The sequence below is a fragment of the Colobus angolensis genome, unplaced genomic scaffold (assembly GCF_000951035.1).
Source record: "Colobus angolensis palliatus isolate OR3802 unplaced genomic scaffold, Cang.pa_1.0 Scaffold245, whole genome shotgun sequence".
Taxonomy (NCBI): Eukaryota; Metazoa; Chordata; class Mammalia; order Primates; family Cercopithecidae; genus Colobus; species Colobus angolensis.
Window position 1 is genome coordinate 1,426,239 of NW_012115655.1, and position 13,732 is coordinate 1,439,970.

Here is a 13,732-nt window from a genome sequence, read left to right on the forward strand (position 1 = left end):
TGTAGTCATGTGCCACAAAATGACGTTTCGGTTAACAATGGACCATATATATGACGACAGTCCCGTGAAATTGTAATGGAGCTGCCCTACACAGGTGTACCATTTTTTATCTTTTATTTCAGATTTTTACTGTACCTTTTGTACATTTAGATATGTTTAGATACATAAATACTTTCCATTGTCTTACAGTTGCCTGCAGTATTCAGTAACATGCTGTACAGGTTTGTAGCCCAGGAGCAATAGGCTCTACCATATAGCTAGGTGTCTAGTAGGCTATTCCATCTAGGTTCTCGTATGTATACCCTGGGATGTTTGCACATCGATGTGGTCACCTAAAGATACATTTCTTGGCTGGGTGCAGTGGCTCACGCCTGTAATCCCAGCACTTTGGGAGGTCGAGGCAGGTGGACCACCTGAGGTCAGGAGTTTGAGACCAGCCTGGCCAACATGGTGAAACCCTGTATCTGCTAAAAATGCAAAAATTAGCCGGGTGTGGTGGCATACACCAGTAATCCCAGCTACTCGGGAGGCTCAGGCAGGAGAACTGCATAAACCTGGGAGAGGGAGGTTGCAGTGAGCCGAGATTGTGCCACTGCACTCCAACCTGGATGACAGAGCAAGACTCTGTCTCAAAAAAAAAAAAAAAAAAGCATTTCTCAGAACTTATCCTCATTGTTAAGGAATGCATGACTATAATCTGTTGAGAGAGGGAAGAAATCACCTCTAGTTACAATGTCTTAAGATACCATTTGCAAAAGTTACGTTTTCCTTTTCTTTGATACTGTTACCTGTCTGAAATACAGTCAATTTTAACCCTAATCTCTTAATATCAGGAATGCCCTTACACCTACTTCGGAGTGTTTGGTGCTTCAATATATTTGCATGTAGTGTGCTCTCATCTGTGTTTTACCTGATTCCTGCTCAGTTCTTCACATAGCATATTGTATAACTCAATCTATATTTAAAACTTGTAAGCATCTGAATTATTTGGTTATGGTAGAACTTTTTACTTGCAAGGCATGGTAGGAGTACTTGTAGTTGGTACTAAAATGTGATGACTTGGAAGAATTAATGACCTATATTTGGGGACTTTAATTGGATGCTATAGCCGCAACGAGAATAGAACCAGAAAACTCTTGATATGCAAGGTTATTCATTCTGCGATAATAATGGGAGGAATATTCGATGTCTCTTTGAGTCCATTTTCCTTCCAATCACTTCTACATTCTGCAGTGACATAGTCCTTAATCATAGCTTTCATTACAATATTCCTTTACTCCAGACCTCAAAGACTCCTTACTGCCTCCAGCATCAAATCTAAACTCTTTTACCTGGTTTTCAAGGCCCTCTGTAATCTTTTCCTCCTTCATTCCCTATAGCTTGGTTTTTATCACTGCCACTGTTATCTATCATAATGTCATTCGTGACCATACCTTGCTTAAGTTGGTTTCCCTTGCCAAGAACACCGTTTTTCCTACACCTGTTGAAATTTTGGAAACCCAGTTCTACCTCCTTTCTTCCCTTAAGCATCTCTTCCTTCCCTCCTCCCCAAATTTATACTTAGTCACATATATTATTGTACTACCTACTAATCATTCCCTGCGTGTTTTTACTAGCTATAAGTTCTGAAGGCAACCATGCCTTGCACAGTGTCCACTTAGGGTTCTGAATAATAAATCATCTCCCAAAAATCTGAAAGCCTTCTATATACCAAGCAAATTTGTATTAGTTATGCAGCAAAACTCAAATCTATAAAATCAAAAGGGAATAAGGAAATATAGATTAAACAGTTGCAGCAAAGACTGGTGATCTTAAGGTATTTATTCAAAGCTGGTGGTAGAACAAAAACAGTCTTACAGATTCTACCTCTTGATTAACTCAGTGGCTAATTTTGCCTTTTCTCGAAGTTCTTTTGCAAGAACGTAAAGATATTTTTGTTTCATCAGTTAAGTGCTGTAACTTTATTCCTCTGTATTTCTCATAAGAAGTATGATTTGGCAGTCTGCCATAAGTTTTTTGGTTTTTTTTCCTTCCTCTTTGAGACAGGGTCTTGCTCTGTCACCCAGGCTGCAGCGCAGCTGTGTGATCACAGCTTAGCTTACTGCAGACTTACCCTCCTGGGCTCAAGTAATCTTCTCACCTCAGTCTCCTGAGTAGCTGAGACTATAGGTGCACCCTACCACACCCCGCTAAGTGTTTTAACTTTTTGTGGAGATGGGGTCTCACTATGTTGCTCAGGCTGGTCTCGAACTCTTGGGCTCGAGCAATGCTCCTACCTCAGCCTCCCAAAGCGTTGGAAAGTGTTGGGATTACAGACACGAGCCACCACACCTGGCCTGTTATAAGTTAATACAGTAATTCATCAACTAACTTAAAGAACACTAAGACTTATAAAAGTAGGTATGAGTTTTAGTAAAAGTATTAAAAGATAAACTGTCACTTAAGAAAAACTAGAGAACATATCAATGCCAAATGGTGTTTTTCAGAGGTGATACCATTCAACACTCACATGCTAAATTGGGCCATTCGTTATAACTCCACGACACATGTCAATCGGTAAGAGCCCACATGTTTCTCTGAATACACCGTAAGCGAAAGAATATAAAGTAGTCTAGTTAACATTATGTTTAATCAAGGAGCACGTTCCTAAAGATGTTTGTTCATTCATTCTACAGACATTTTTCAGAGGCCTACTAAGAGTCAAGCATTATGATAGACACCATAGATAAAAGCAGCTTACAACTCAAACAGTGTGGGTATAATGTGACTAGCACTAGAACAGGTGTCATGATGGGGATTCTGAGTATAAATATTTTTTTTTTTTTTTTTTTTTTTGAGACGGAGTCTCTGCCGCCCAGGCTGGAGTGCTGTGGCCGGGTCTCAGCTCACTGCAAGCTCCGCCTCCCGGGTTCACACCCTTCTCCTGCCTCAGCCTCCCGAGTTGCTGGGACTACAGGCGCCCGCCACCTCGCCTGGCTAATTTTTTGTATTTTTTTTAGTAGAGACGGTGTTTCACCGCGTTAGCCAGGATAGTCTCGATCTCCTGACCTCGTGATCTGCCCGTCTCAGCCTCCCAAAGTGCTGGGATTACAGGCTTGAGCCACCGCGCCCGGCCAAGTATAAATATTTTTTAAAAAATAAATTTTCCTGTATATTTTTGGTTTTTACCTCCTTAATTTAGGCTTTCTGAATGGCACAGCATTTCTGAGGATGCAAACACCTTTCTACAGAGCAAAAACAGCATTTGTGTAAATTGTGTCTTTGGGGAACCAAGAGACTTTAAATGTGTTTAAACCAATAATTCAGTCAATATCAACATTAGCTTACATGTAATATTCTCTTGATAGCCCAATTTTTTAAAACACCGTATTCTTAGAAGTTTGGTTTCTAAGATGTCACTTTAAGCTCTTTTGCTTGTTGCTTTTGTGGGATTCACAAGGTTTGTTCTCAGGTACATAAATGAAGGTTAGTATAGAGGATAAATATTATGATTCTCATCTGGGAAAGACAGGTGCTAAGATGTAAAAGAGAGGATCCTCGCCACCCATGCCCCCACCCCGCACCCACGGATCTGCAGTCCTACCTGCGGGGAGAAAGGTCTCCGAGCCTGGCCTGCTGCTCCAGCTCAGGGTTCCCCCTTTCATGACGGCTTGCAAAGATTTCTTCATTCTGAAGTGAAAGAAATTTTGTTAAGATTTTATATTGTGGGGACCTCCTAACCTATATTTTTCTCTCTCCCAATTTCTGTGTTTGATTTTGGTTTTGATTCCCTCAATAAGCAAAATAACCAGTTTCTCATGCTATTCTTCCTTGGGTTTTCCCCAGCCGCTCTGTGGATCCGTTATGGTTTGCCCTTTTTGGCTTCCTTTAGGCACACTAAAAACTCATTCCCAAAAGCAGGTATCGGCTGGGCATGGTGGCGGACGCCTGTAATCCCAGCTACTTGGGAGGCTGAGGCAGGAGAATTGCTTGAACCTGGGAGGTGGAGGTTGCAGTGAGCTGAGATCGCGCCACTGCACTCCAGCCTCAGCAACAGAGCGAGACGCCATATCAAAAAAAGAAAAAAAACAAAACAAAACAGGTGTCATTTCCCCTTAATCATGAAGGGCTATTCACACTGTACTCATAAGTGATTCATAAGAGGACAGTAAAGCGATCATGGCATTCAGCATCTCCTTTTTTTTTTTTTTCTCGTAAGAAATCAAGGTCTGGAAAAGTTGCACTCGCCCTAAGACCAGAAAGTGCTGAAGGCAGAGATGAGGTAAGCCCAGTGTAGGCTTTCACAGATGTGTGATAACAAGTCTAACGAAAGAAGTCCCTGGGGTACTAGTCTTGCCAATTCAGCTCTAAAACAATATGGCAATCTTATATTCCAAGTATGTGTGTGTGTGTGTGTGTGTATACATGTATGTGTGTATACACACACACACACACACACGTTTTCCTTTTAAAATAGGATGCCAGTCCCATAAGAATTTAAATTTTAGTTCCCTCTATTATATATATCTGACCAGGGACCAGATAATATTTTTCATGTGTCAATATATAAAAGTTGGCCAGGTGCGGTGGCTCACACCTGTAATCCCAGCACTTTAGAAGGTGGAGGTCAGTGGGTCATTTGAGGTCAGGGGTTCAAGACCAGCCTAGCCAACATGGTGAAACGCCGTCTCTACTCAAAATACAAAAATTAGCCGGGCATGGTGGCAGGCACCAGTAATCCAGCTATTTGGGAGGCTGAGGCAGGAGAATCACTTGAGCCTGGGAGGCGGAGGTTGCAATGAGCCAAGATTATACCACTGCACTCCAGTCTGGGCAACAGAGTGAGACCCTGTCCCAAAAGAAAAAAAAAAAAAAATATATATATATATATCAGGCCCAGGATTCAAATTCGAACCAGTTCCAGGATTCAAATTCAATCTAATTATTTTCACCACACTACCAAAAAGTCTTTCTTCACATTTTCTATATAAAGTTGAACTAATACAGCAGTGAATGTCACATTGTATCCTTTTGCAGTTTCTCATCTATGACATTACTATGCCCAAACTCCCCACTGACCTTTGAACTCAGTCTTACTTATCTTTGGATCACCAGTGTGTAATACAGGCCGTTCATATAGAGTGACCATTATTACTAACAAAATTTCCTCTCACTGTGAAACCTGCTCCCAATTATAAAATGAATTGTGCTCTTTCGAACTCTGTTGATCTATTGTATGTGGGGTGGATGGTAGAGTCTTATTTCATAATAACCTAATAATGGAAAAATAACAACGATTCAGGTGTAGGTAATGGACCTTGTCATCTTTACATCAAATGATGACATCTCCCTAATTTATAGATTTTGTCATGCATGAGATGCCCTCAGGAGCTTGCAGGAATGCCTTGGCACGTTGCTCTTGCTGACATGTGTCAGACGGTTGGTGTGGGGGTAGAGGGAGTCTCCTCTGCCAAGCAAATCTAATGGAATATAACACTGGTGCCATTGAGGATGCAATGGGAAGGACCCACAGCAGATTCAGAGACTGCATTCATGAAAGCTGCACTGTATACCAATGTTTTACTAAGGTGTAGACAGATTAGTTGTGTTCTAGCATAGTGGCTTTCAGCCTGACCACAACTCACAAGAAGTACATCATAACACACACACACACATACACACACATAAACATTTTTTCATTTACATCGTAACTGATGAGATATCTTTTATTTTTATTTTAATTTTTTATTTTATTTTATTTTATTGAGATGAAAGGTGAATTGTAGCCAAACTACTTTTAGGAAATTTTAAAATTATACATTTTGAAAGATCTAGGAGGAAGAGAGCATATTCAAGTAAAAGCTTTCTTTTATTCAAATAGTAGACCAAAAAAAAGACCATAGAAACTCAGCAATTGCTGCCGTATTTCTTAGTGAGGGATCCCTTATAAGCTCCATTGAATGATAAAAGGATACTCTTCTAAAGCAGAGCAACAATCGTTTTTTGTGACACTGCATCCTTTTTCCCTTCCTTCACCCTGAATTTCCCCTAGGGTATACCTAGCAGAGGGAGGGCTGGCAGCCAGCTGGTGCTGTGAAAGGGAAGTCACTCATGCCTGCCCTGTCTGGAGGCCAATCAGGCGGAACAGCCCCTCTCCCCTTATGGTCATTTTATCCTGAAGAAAAAGGGTGGCAAAAAGATGGCAAAGAAGATTGCTGATCACAGATCACTGTTACACATATAACAACTGGCCGGGAGCAGTGGCTCATGCCTGCAATCCCAATACTTTAGGAGGTTGAGGCGAGCAGATCACGAGGTCAGGAGTTCAAAACCAGCCTGACCAACAAGGTGAAAACCCGTCTCTACTAAAAACACAAAAATTAGCCGGGCATAGTGACGCATGCCTGTGGTCCCAGCTACTCAGGAGGCTGAGGCAGGAGAATCACTTGAACCCAGAGGTGGAGGTTGAGTGAGCCGAGATTGTGCCACTGCACTCCAGCCTGGGTAACAGAGCAAGATTCCGTCTCAAAAAGGTGGGGGCGGGGGTGGCAATGAAGGCAGGGAACTGCTCTGGGTCCAACTCCCCTCACATACCCCCAGCCCCCATATCCACCCCACAAACCTCCACCTCCCCACTTCCAGCCTCTCTCCAGTTTCAAAGTTATGCCAACCAACACACAGGCTCTCCAGGAGCACCTTGAATGGTAACTTCTTACATTTTCTCATCACACTTACAATCTAATTGTTTTCTCCCCTATATTTTTAAGAAATACATGCTCTCAAAATTGAATTTTGAGGAATTTCGTAAAAAAAAAAAACCAGTTTTGTTTTCAGTTTCTCTAAAGGACACAGAAACCTTTTTTAAACTCATACTGTGAAAAGTCCCAACAGCTAATTTTCAATCGATTATTGAAATTGTTTTTTTCTTCCCCAAAGGGGAGATAGCAACCTTTGAACGAAATTAAATTAACTTTTTCCCAAAGTTAAATGATTTTACTTTGTGATTTTAGGAATGTGTAGAAAGCGATTTCAGTTCTAACTCTTTTAAAGCAAGGCTATCTGGGCTGGGCGCGGTGGCTTACACCCGTAACCCCAGTGCTTTGGGAGGCCGAGGTGGGCAGATCACCTGAGGTCAGGAGTTTGAGACCAGCCCAGCCAATATGGTAAAACCCTGTCTCTACTACAAATACAAAATTAGCTGGCATAGTGATGTGCGCCGGTACTCCCAGCTACTCGGGAGGCTGAGGCAGGAGAATCGCTTGAACCTGGGAGGCGGAGGTTGAAGTGAGCTGAGATTGAGCCACCACACTCGAGTCTGGGCAGCAGAGTAAGACCCACCTTTCAGAGTTCTAGTTACCCACCTTTCAGAGAACTTGGCTGGGGGCTACCCCAGGATTTGGTGGAGTCCCTGAATCTCCTGTTAGCTCTGACACTGACTAGACTTCAAATTTTTTTTTTGAGATGGAGTCTCGCTCTGTCACCCAGGCTGGAGAGCAGTGGCGCCATCTTGGCTCACTGCAACCTCTGCCTCCTGGGCTCAAGTGATTCTCCTGCCTCAGCCTCCCGAGTAGCTGGGATTACAAGTGCCCGCCGCCATGCCCAGCTAATTTTTGTATTTTTAGTAGAGACAGGGTTTCACCATGTTGGTCAGGCTGGTCTCAAACTCCTCACCTCAGGTGATCCACCCGCCTCAGCCTCCCAAAGTGCTGGGATTACAGGTGCAAGCCACCACGCCCAGCCCTATTTATTCTTTAGAGTTGAATTCAAATGCCACCTCCTTTGAAAGCCATCCTTGATGTCCTTGTGAGGAATTGCTTTCTCTACCACATTATATATTCCTTTTACTGTAGAAATGTCATTCTGCTGTATATTATAAATTATTAGAAATATGTTGTTTCCCCCATGAAAGTTTCAAGTTTCCTGAGTTTAGGCCTGATGATACAATCATTTTCATATAACACATAGCAATTGCCTTAATATATATTAAATTGAGCTAAATAAGCCATGTGCCCAGTTGAACCCACTAAATATTTTAGTGATGTGATTTTTTTATTGGTGAAAGAGCAAGGCCAGTGGTGATCTTAATGTTATTCTCTCTTTCATCTTATTCAGCTCCCTCAACAAAAATACATTTCCTAGCTTAATGTAATCACCACCTCACTCCCCTGAACTTCAGACCCTATACTAGCCTGAGAAATCCAGATCAAACATAATGAGTTCTCCTTTATTCCAAGTCCTCATGGCCTATAAATGTAACCTCTAGGACAATGTTACAAAGAGTGAGATCTTTATACCACCTGCATTCTTGTTACCAAACGTGTAAGTTAAAAATTCAGATTCTGAGTGCAGTGGCTCACGCCTGTAATCCCAACACTTTGGGAGCCTGAGCCAGGGGATCACCTGAGGTCAGGAGTTCAAAACCAGCCTGGGCAACATGGTGAAACCCTGCCTCTACTAGAAATACAAAAATTAGCCAGGCGTGGTGACGGGCATCTGTAATCCCAGCTACTCTAGAGACTGAGGCAGGAGAATCAATTGAACCTGGGAGGCGGAGGTTGCAGTGAGCTGAGATCACTCCATGGCACTCCAGCCTGGGCAACAAAGTCAAAGTGAGACTCCGTCTCAAAAAAAAAAAAAAAAATCAGATTCCGGGACCCAACCCTACACTTCCCTAATTAGAATCTCAGAGAGTGGGGCCCTGGGAATCTACATAATTCATTAGCTTCTCAGAGCTGTGGTACACAGGAAACCATGTGAATCCTTGTTCTGGAAACTTCAGAGAACTTGGCTGGGGGCTACCCCAGGATTTGGTGGAGTCCCTGAATCTCCTGTTAGCTCTGACACTGACTAGACTTCAAATATCATAGAAGGCAAGCACTGAAATGTGTTTATAGTTCATACAGTTTTCTTGTTGAGAATCAGAAATATTAATAAAAACTTCTGGGAGTCAAAGTAATAAGAAGACAAGGAACTGAATTTAGTCCCTGATCTGTTATCATTTGGCAGTAAGGTACATATTCAACAATAGGATCATTCTGTATAAGCCCCGAATCTGACCTTCTTTCACCTTCTTTTCATCTTCACACTGACCCATTCTGTCTTTTAAACACAGGATTAAATGAGTAACTAAAATTCACCAAGAACCTGCTAAGTGTCAGGTACAGTGCAAGCTGCTTTCCACATATTTCTCATTTAATCAGCCGCCTGTGAAATTGCTATGATTTATCACCATTTGGCAGAAAAGGACATTTAGGGCACAAGAGATTAAATAAGTTGCTGGTTGGGTACATTAAGTATTAATAAATAATCAGATAGATAAGTTAGGTAGTTAAGTAAGCTGCCAGATTAGTAAACAGCTAGTTTCAAATCCCAGCTACAACATTTACTAGTTGTATGACCCTTGGGGAAACTCAGCCTCTGAGTCTCATGGCGCTGCTGATAAAACAGAAAACATCATCCTTACAAGGTTCTGAGGACTAGAGATGGACTCAGGTACACACAGCACCCAGTACAATGTCTGGCCTTCAGCCAATGATAGCAACCCTCCACTCACCTCTCCATTCCCTTCCAGCTCCTGCATTCAAAAACTTTTATTTATTTATTTTTAATTTAAGAGGCTCTTTGCTCAGAATCCTGAAAAGACTTTTGTTACTTTACTTTTTTTTTTTTTTAACCTCTGGGAGCACAGAATAGGCTTCTGCTCCTCTAAATAACTTTAACGGGCACCAAGGAACACTGTTAGCTCTTTCTTAATTTTGTAGGTCCACATTTAGGAAAAAGAAATTGTTAGCCTCTGACTTATTTCCAGCTTACAAAAAGGCTGTGATGTTGGCAGCCCGGGAAAAGCAGTTCCCGTGAGTCATGCTTTCAGCTTCCAGCTAGTGAAGAACAGGAAATAGTTACCTCACTATTGCCAACAAGCACAGCGAATCGCTTCCACCACAGGGCTTTCCCAGATGACGTCAGTGAGCTGAGCACAGGGCATCACTCTTGCCAGATGGCCCCGGAAGAGTCTCAGCTGCCCTATCAAGTGTAGCTTCTCAAGTTCCCCAGAACCAGCATGGCAAGGATCATCCCTCCAGAAAAGGAAATGATTTCTCTGATCGTGATCAAACCATGTCATGATTTCAGTTGTAGGTGGTGAGTATCAGTGACTGCATTATACATGGTTTTGGTTCACAGCTATTTTTTTTTCTCTGCGTACTTACTCTCGAGGGCAAAGGGGTGGCATTTATCACAATGTTATGATTCACTCTGCTAGACTGGCTGTGTTTCATTTCATCTTTGAGTTCTAGACCTAAGGCCAAAAGGATGTCAGAATTGCCACCCAGAGTTAGATGCATGCTGTATGCATCCTGGTCATCTCTCTTGGACAGCGGCCACTAAACATAAGCTGCAATGATTATTGTTGATGTAGTCAACTGATTTGTCCCCCTTTTAATAATCCATGATCCACACAGACATGAATCTAAACCTTTTTTTTTGAACCTATCTTTTTCTTACTAGTTTTCTTATGTATTTTGGAATAACAATTTCCCTGGTTATAATACACAATGTGTGAAACCCTAATTGCATTTATTGGTCCTAATTTCATTCCTAAGTCTAGGATTTGAGGATTTAGTGCACAAATCCACTTTCTTCCTGCTCATGTTGTTCATGACTTTATGGACTCTGCTTACATTTGCTTCCATAGCCTTGGTCTTTCTAAGCAGAAATCTGACCAGCCTCTGTTCCTACTCTGCTTCCTCCACCACCTTGACTGTTAACATATGCTGTTGTGGGAAAAGCTTTTCATTAAATATGCAAACAAATCAACAATAAGAAAACAACTAAAGCACAGAAGGATGATTTTAACATGAACTTGTGCTTGTTTAACAGTACCCATACTGTTTCGTGAGTTGCCTAAATACAGAGGGAGATGGCATCTTAACAGGATGGGTTTGGAGTCTGAATTAAATAAACAACATGGCAAAAGAAGGAAGAAACCAAAAGTTGGGTGACCAGGGCTTCTTGGATTCTACTCAACACTTTCCACATCAACAGGCCTCCGATTCTATCCCCACTGCTGCTCCTACACTGTCTATGTTTTTCTTTTACAACAACAACAAAAAACCATAGAACTTGTTTACTGTTCACAATAATTGAAATAAATCACTCTAATTTGGATTCCTTTATATGAGAACTTCCATATGCTTAAAACTCCCGTAGCATCTTTATAGTGTGCAGGTCATAAATATGTTGTCTGAAGATGGGCAAAGTAGGTCATAGAGATAGGAAGTGAGTTCATGTCATGTTGTGAGTCAGTGGCAACAGAATATGAGCTCAGGGGCCAAATCTGAGCTCTGATCATGTGACACAGTCCTCACCTTCAGAGATGACACTCTCCTAGAAGTCCAGGGTGCAGAAATCGATAGGCTGATGTTCACTTTTGAAGAGGACCACAATGAAACCCTTTTAATATTACTTAATGATTCCACAGACCGCCTGGGTGTTAAATCAGGTGAATCTATTTTGAAAAATTGCTATTTACTTTTTTAGGTGGCTGATCAAGACAGCATGAAATTTCATACAGTTTCCTAACTTGAGAAAACATGGTGATGCAATTCCTCCAACCAGAAGGGATTTATGGACAGCAGTGGCTAGGTCCTAATCTGCCCTGAATACAGGATGACTAAACAAACTGGCAGATGGATGCAGCTTTCTCTCTCTCTAAGAAAAGTCTGCTGAGAACCCTCGTTCCTGCTCTGTTTCTGCCTCCAAGAAGAAAAGCCTAAAACTCACTTTCTTCCAGACTCTTTAAAGGTCAGTGGAGTTCCCGTGGGGTTCATATTCAGATGCTTTGGGGATTGATGATGGATCATAATGTTGCTGAAGCTCATTTGAGCCCCTGGCCTCATGGTTTCAGAACCATTCAGCCAGTCAAATATTTAATTTTCAGGGAGGCAGGGGAAAGGGAACCCCTCCAGGGGTTGCTATGCAGCAACATATATTCACAATTCACAATTAATTATACTTCAGCTTCTAAATATATGTTACTTTAAAATTATACAGTGCTTAGCAATTTTCAAATTTTCATTTCATGCTCAAAATATTTTCAGGAGATAGCTATTGTTATACCCATTTGTACAAGCAAGCAACTGAGGTTTCAAGAGGTTATGTTGCTGAAACCCAGATCTGCCTGATTCCAAACCTTATGCTTTTTTAAAACTTCTATTTTGAAATAATTATATTAAGTCACATGAGGTTGCAAAGAAATGGAAAGTCTCATGTCCCCTTTCTCCAAACCTCCTCCAATGTTAACATCTAAGAAACTGACACTGGCACAATCCACAGAGCCTATTAAGGGTTCCCCAGTTATTCACGCACTTGTATGTGTGCATGTGTGTGTGCAGCTCTATGCAATTTTGTTATGCTCTTTTGTTTTTTGTTTTTTTTTTGAGACGTGGTTTCGCCCCGTTGCCCAGGCTGGAGTGCAGCAGCACAATCTTGGCTCACTGTAACTGCCACCTTCCAGTTTCAAGTGATTCTCCTGCCTCAGCCTCCCAAGTAGCTGGGACTACAGGCATCCGACACCACGCTTATCTAATTTTTGTATTTTTAGTAGAGATGGGGTTTCACCATGTTGGCCAGGATGGTCTCAAACTCCTGACTTTGTGATCTGCCCTCCTCGGCCTCCCAAAGTGCTGGGATTACAGGTGTGAACCATCGCGCCCGGTGTGTCATGCTCTTTTTATGCATGAACCATATACTGTTCTACCAATTTTAAATATGAAGTCAGATTACAGAAATAAATAAAAAGATTTTTCTTTTACTACAACAGTACCTACTGATAATTACATACACAACCAAATTTCATTTCTAGCTGCCATTAAGAAAGAAAAGGATGAAAAGGAAAAAAATCCTATAAACCCCAGTTCTTGAAAGCATTAGTCTGTGCTATGTGCCTTGATGGGCTTATCTTCTGGAGGTGACAATAGGTACAGATTAAGGAAACACAATTTGTTGATTTATTGATAATTATGACAGCAACCTTCTCTCTTGTCAGAAAGTTCCATAAGTAAAATAACGGTAATTTTACCTTGACTTCAAATTTAGTCTCATCGTCTTCCTTTCTCCGGGAGTTCAACTCTGTCTCTGTATAAGGTTCCTCAGACGTTCTCAGAGGAGGAGCTAGAGGGACTAAGAAAACCTGCCATTAATTTGGTTATTTGACTTCTAAATTATAACTCAGAGCACTTTGTCTGATTTGGACAAATAGCTGGCCCATGTCAATGTGGTTAACTAAAAAAGCTCAGTTGAGCTGCTGCATTGATTTCCCAGGTGGTGGATGAAATTGGAGGTGAAGGAGAGACACAGAAAAGAAATAGAATCCTTGACTCCAGGGACTTGACATTTCAGCAGAAGAGAAAAAAGTCACACCCAGCACCATATGAAACATCAAACTACAATAAATCTATAAATATAGTAATGTGGTAAAGAACGGTAGATTTTCTGTCATTCTCATTTTTAAGACTCAGCTAAAAGGTCACTTTCGGCTGGGTTTGGTGGCTCACACCTGTAATCCCAGCACTTTGGGAGGCCAAGGTGGGCAGATCACCTGAGGTCAGGAGTTTGAGACCAGCCTGGCCAACATGGTGAAATCCCGTCTCTACTAAAAATACAAAAATTATCCGGGCACAGTGGCATGTGCCTGTAATCCCAGCTACTTGGGAGGCTGAGGCAGGAGAATCACTTGAACCTGGGAAGCAGAGGT

General features: G+C 41.7%; 1 protein-coding gene and 1 long non-coding RNA gene across 3 annotated transcripts in view; one reads left to right on the forward strand and one right to left on the reverse strand.

Moving 5' to 3' along the window:
• Window positions 1-13,732, reverse strand: part of MCF2L2 (MCF.2 cell line derived transforming sequence-like 2) — a 242,044-nt gene that overhangs the window by 87,312 nt on the left and 141,000 nt on the right. For both annotated transcript variants that reach the window (XM_011945800.1, XM_011945799.1), the window contains exons 14-15: window positions 13,058-13,158; window positions 3,584-3,669 (exon numbers count right to left, since the gene is read on the reverse strand). In XM_011945800.1, coding sequence (XP_011801190.1) covers window positions 3,584-3,669; window positions 13,058-13,158 — 187 coding nt within the window. The remainder of the gene's footprint in view (window positions 1-3,583; window positions 3,670-13,057; window positions 13,159-13,732) is intronic.
• The window catches only part of LOC105514443, a 9,092-nt gene continuing 6,884 nt past the window's right edge, over window positions 11,525-13,732 (forward strand). The window contains exon 1 of the long non-coding RNA XR_001002178.1: window positions 11,525-11,781. This is a non-coding gene — a long non-coding RNA (uncharacterized LOC105514443). The remainder of the gene's footprint in view (window positions 11,782-13,732) is intronic.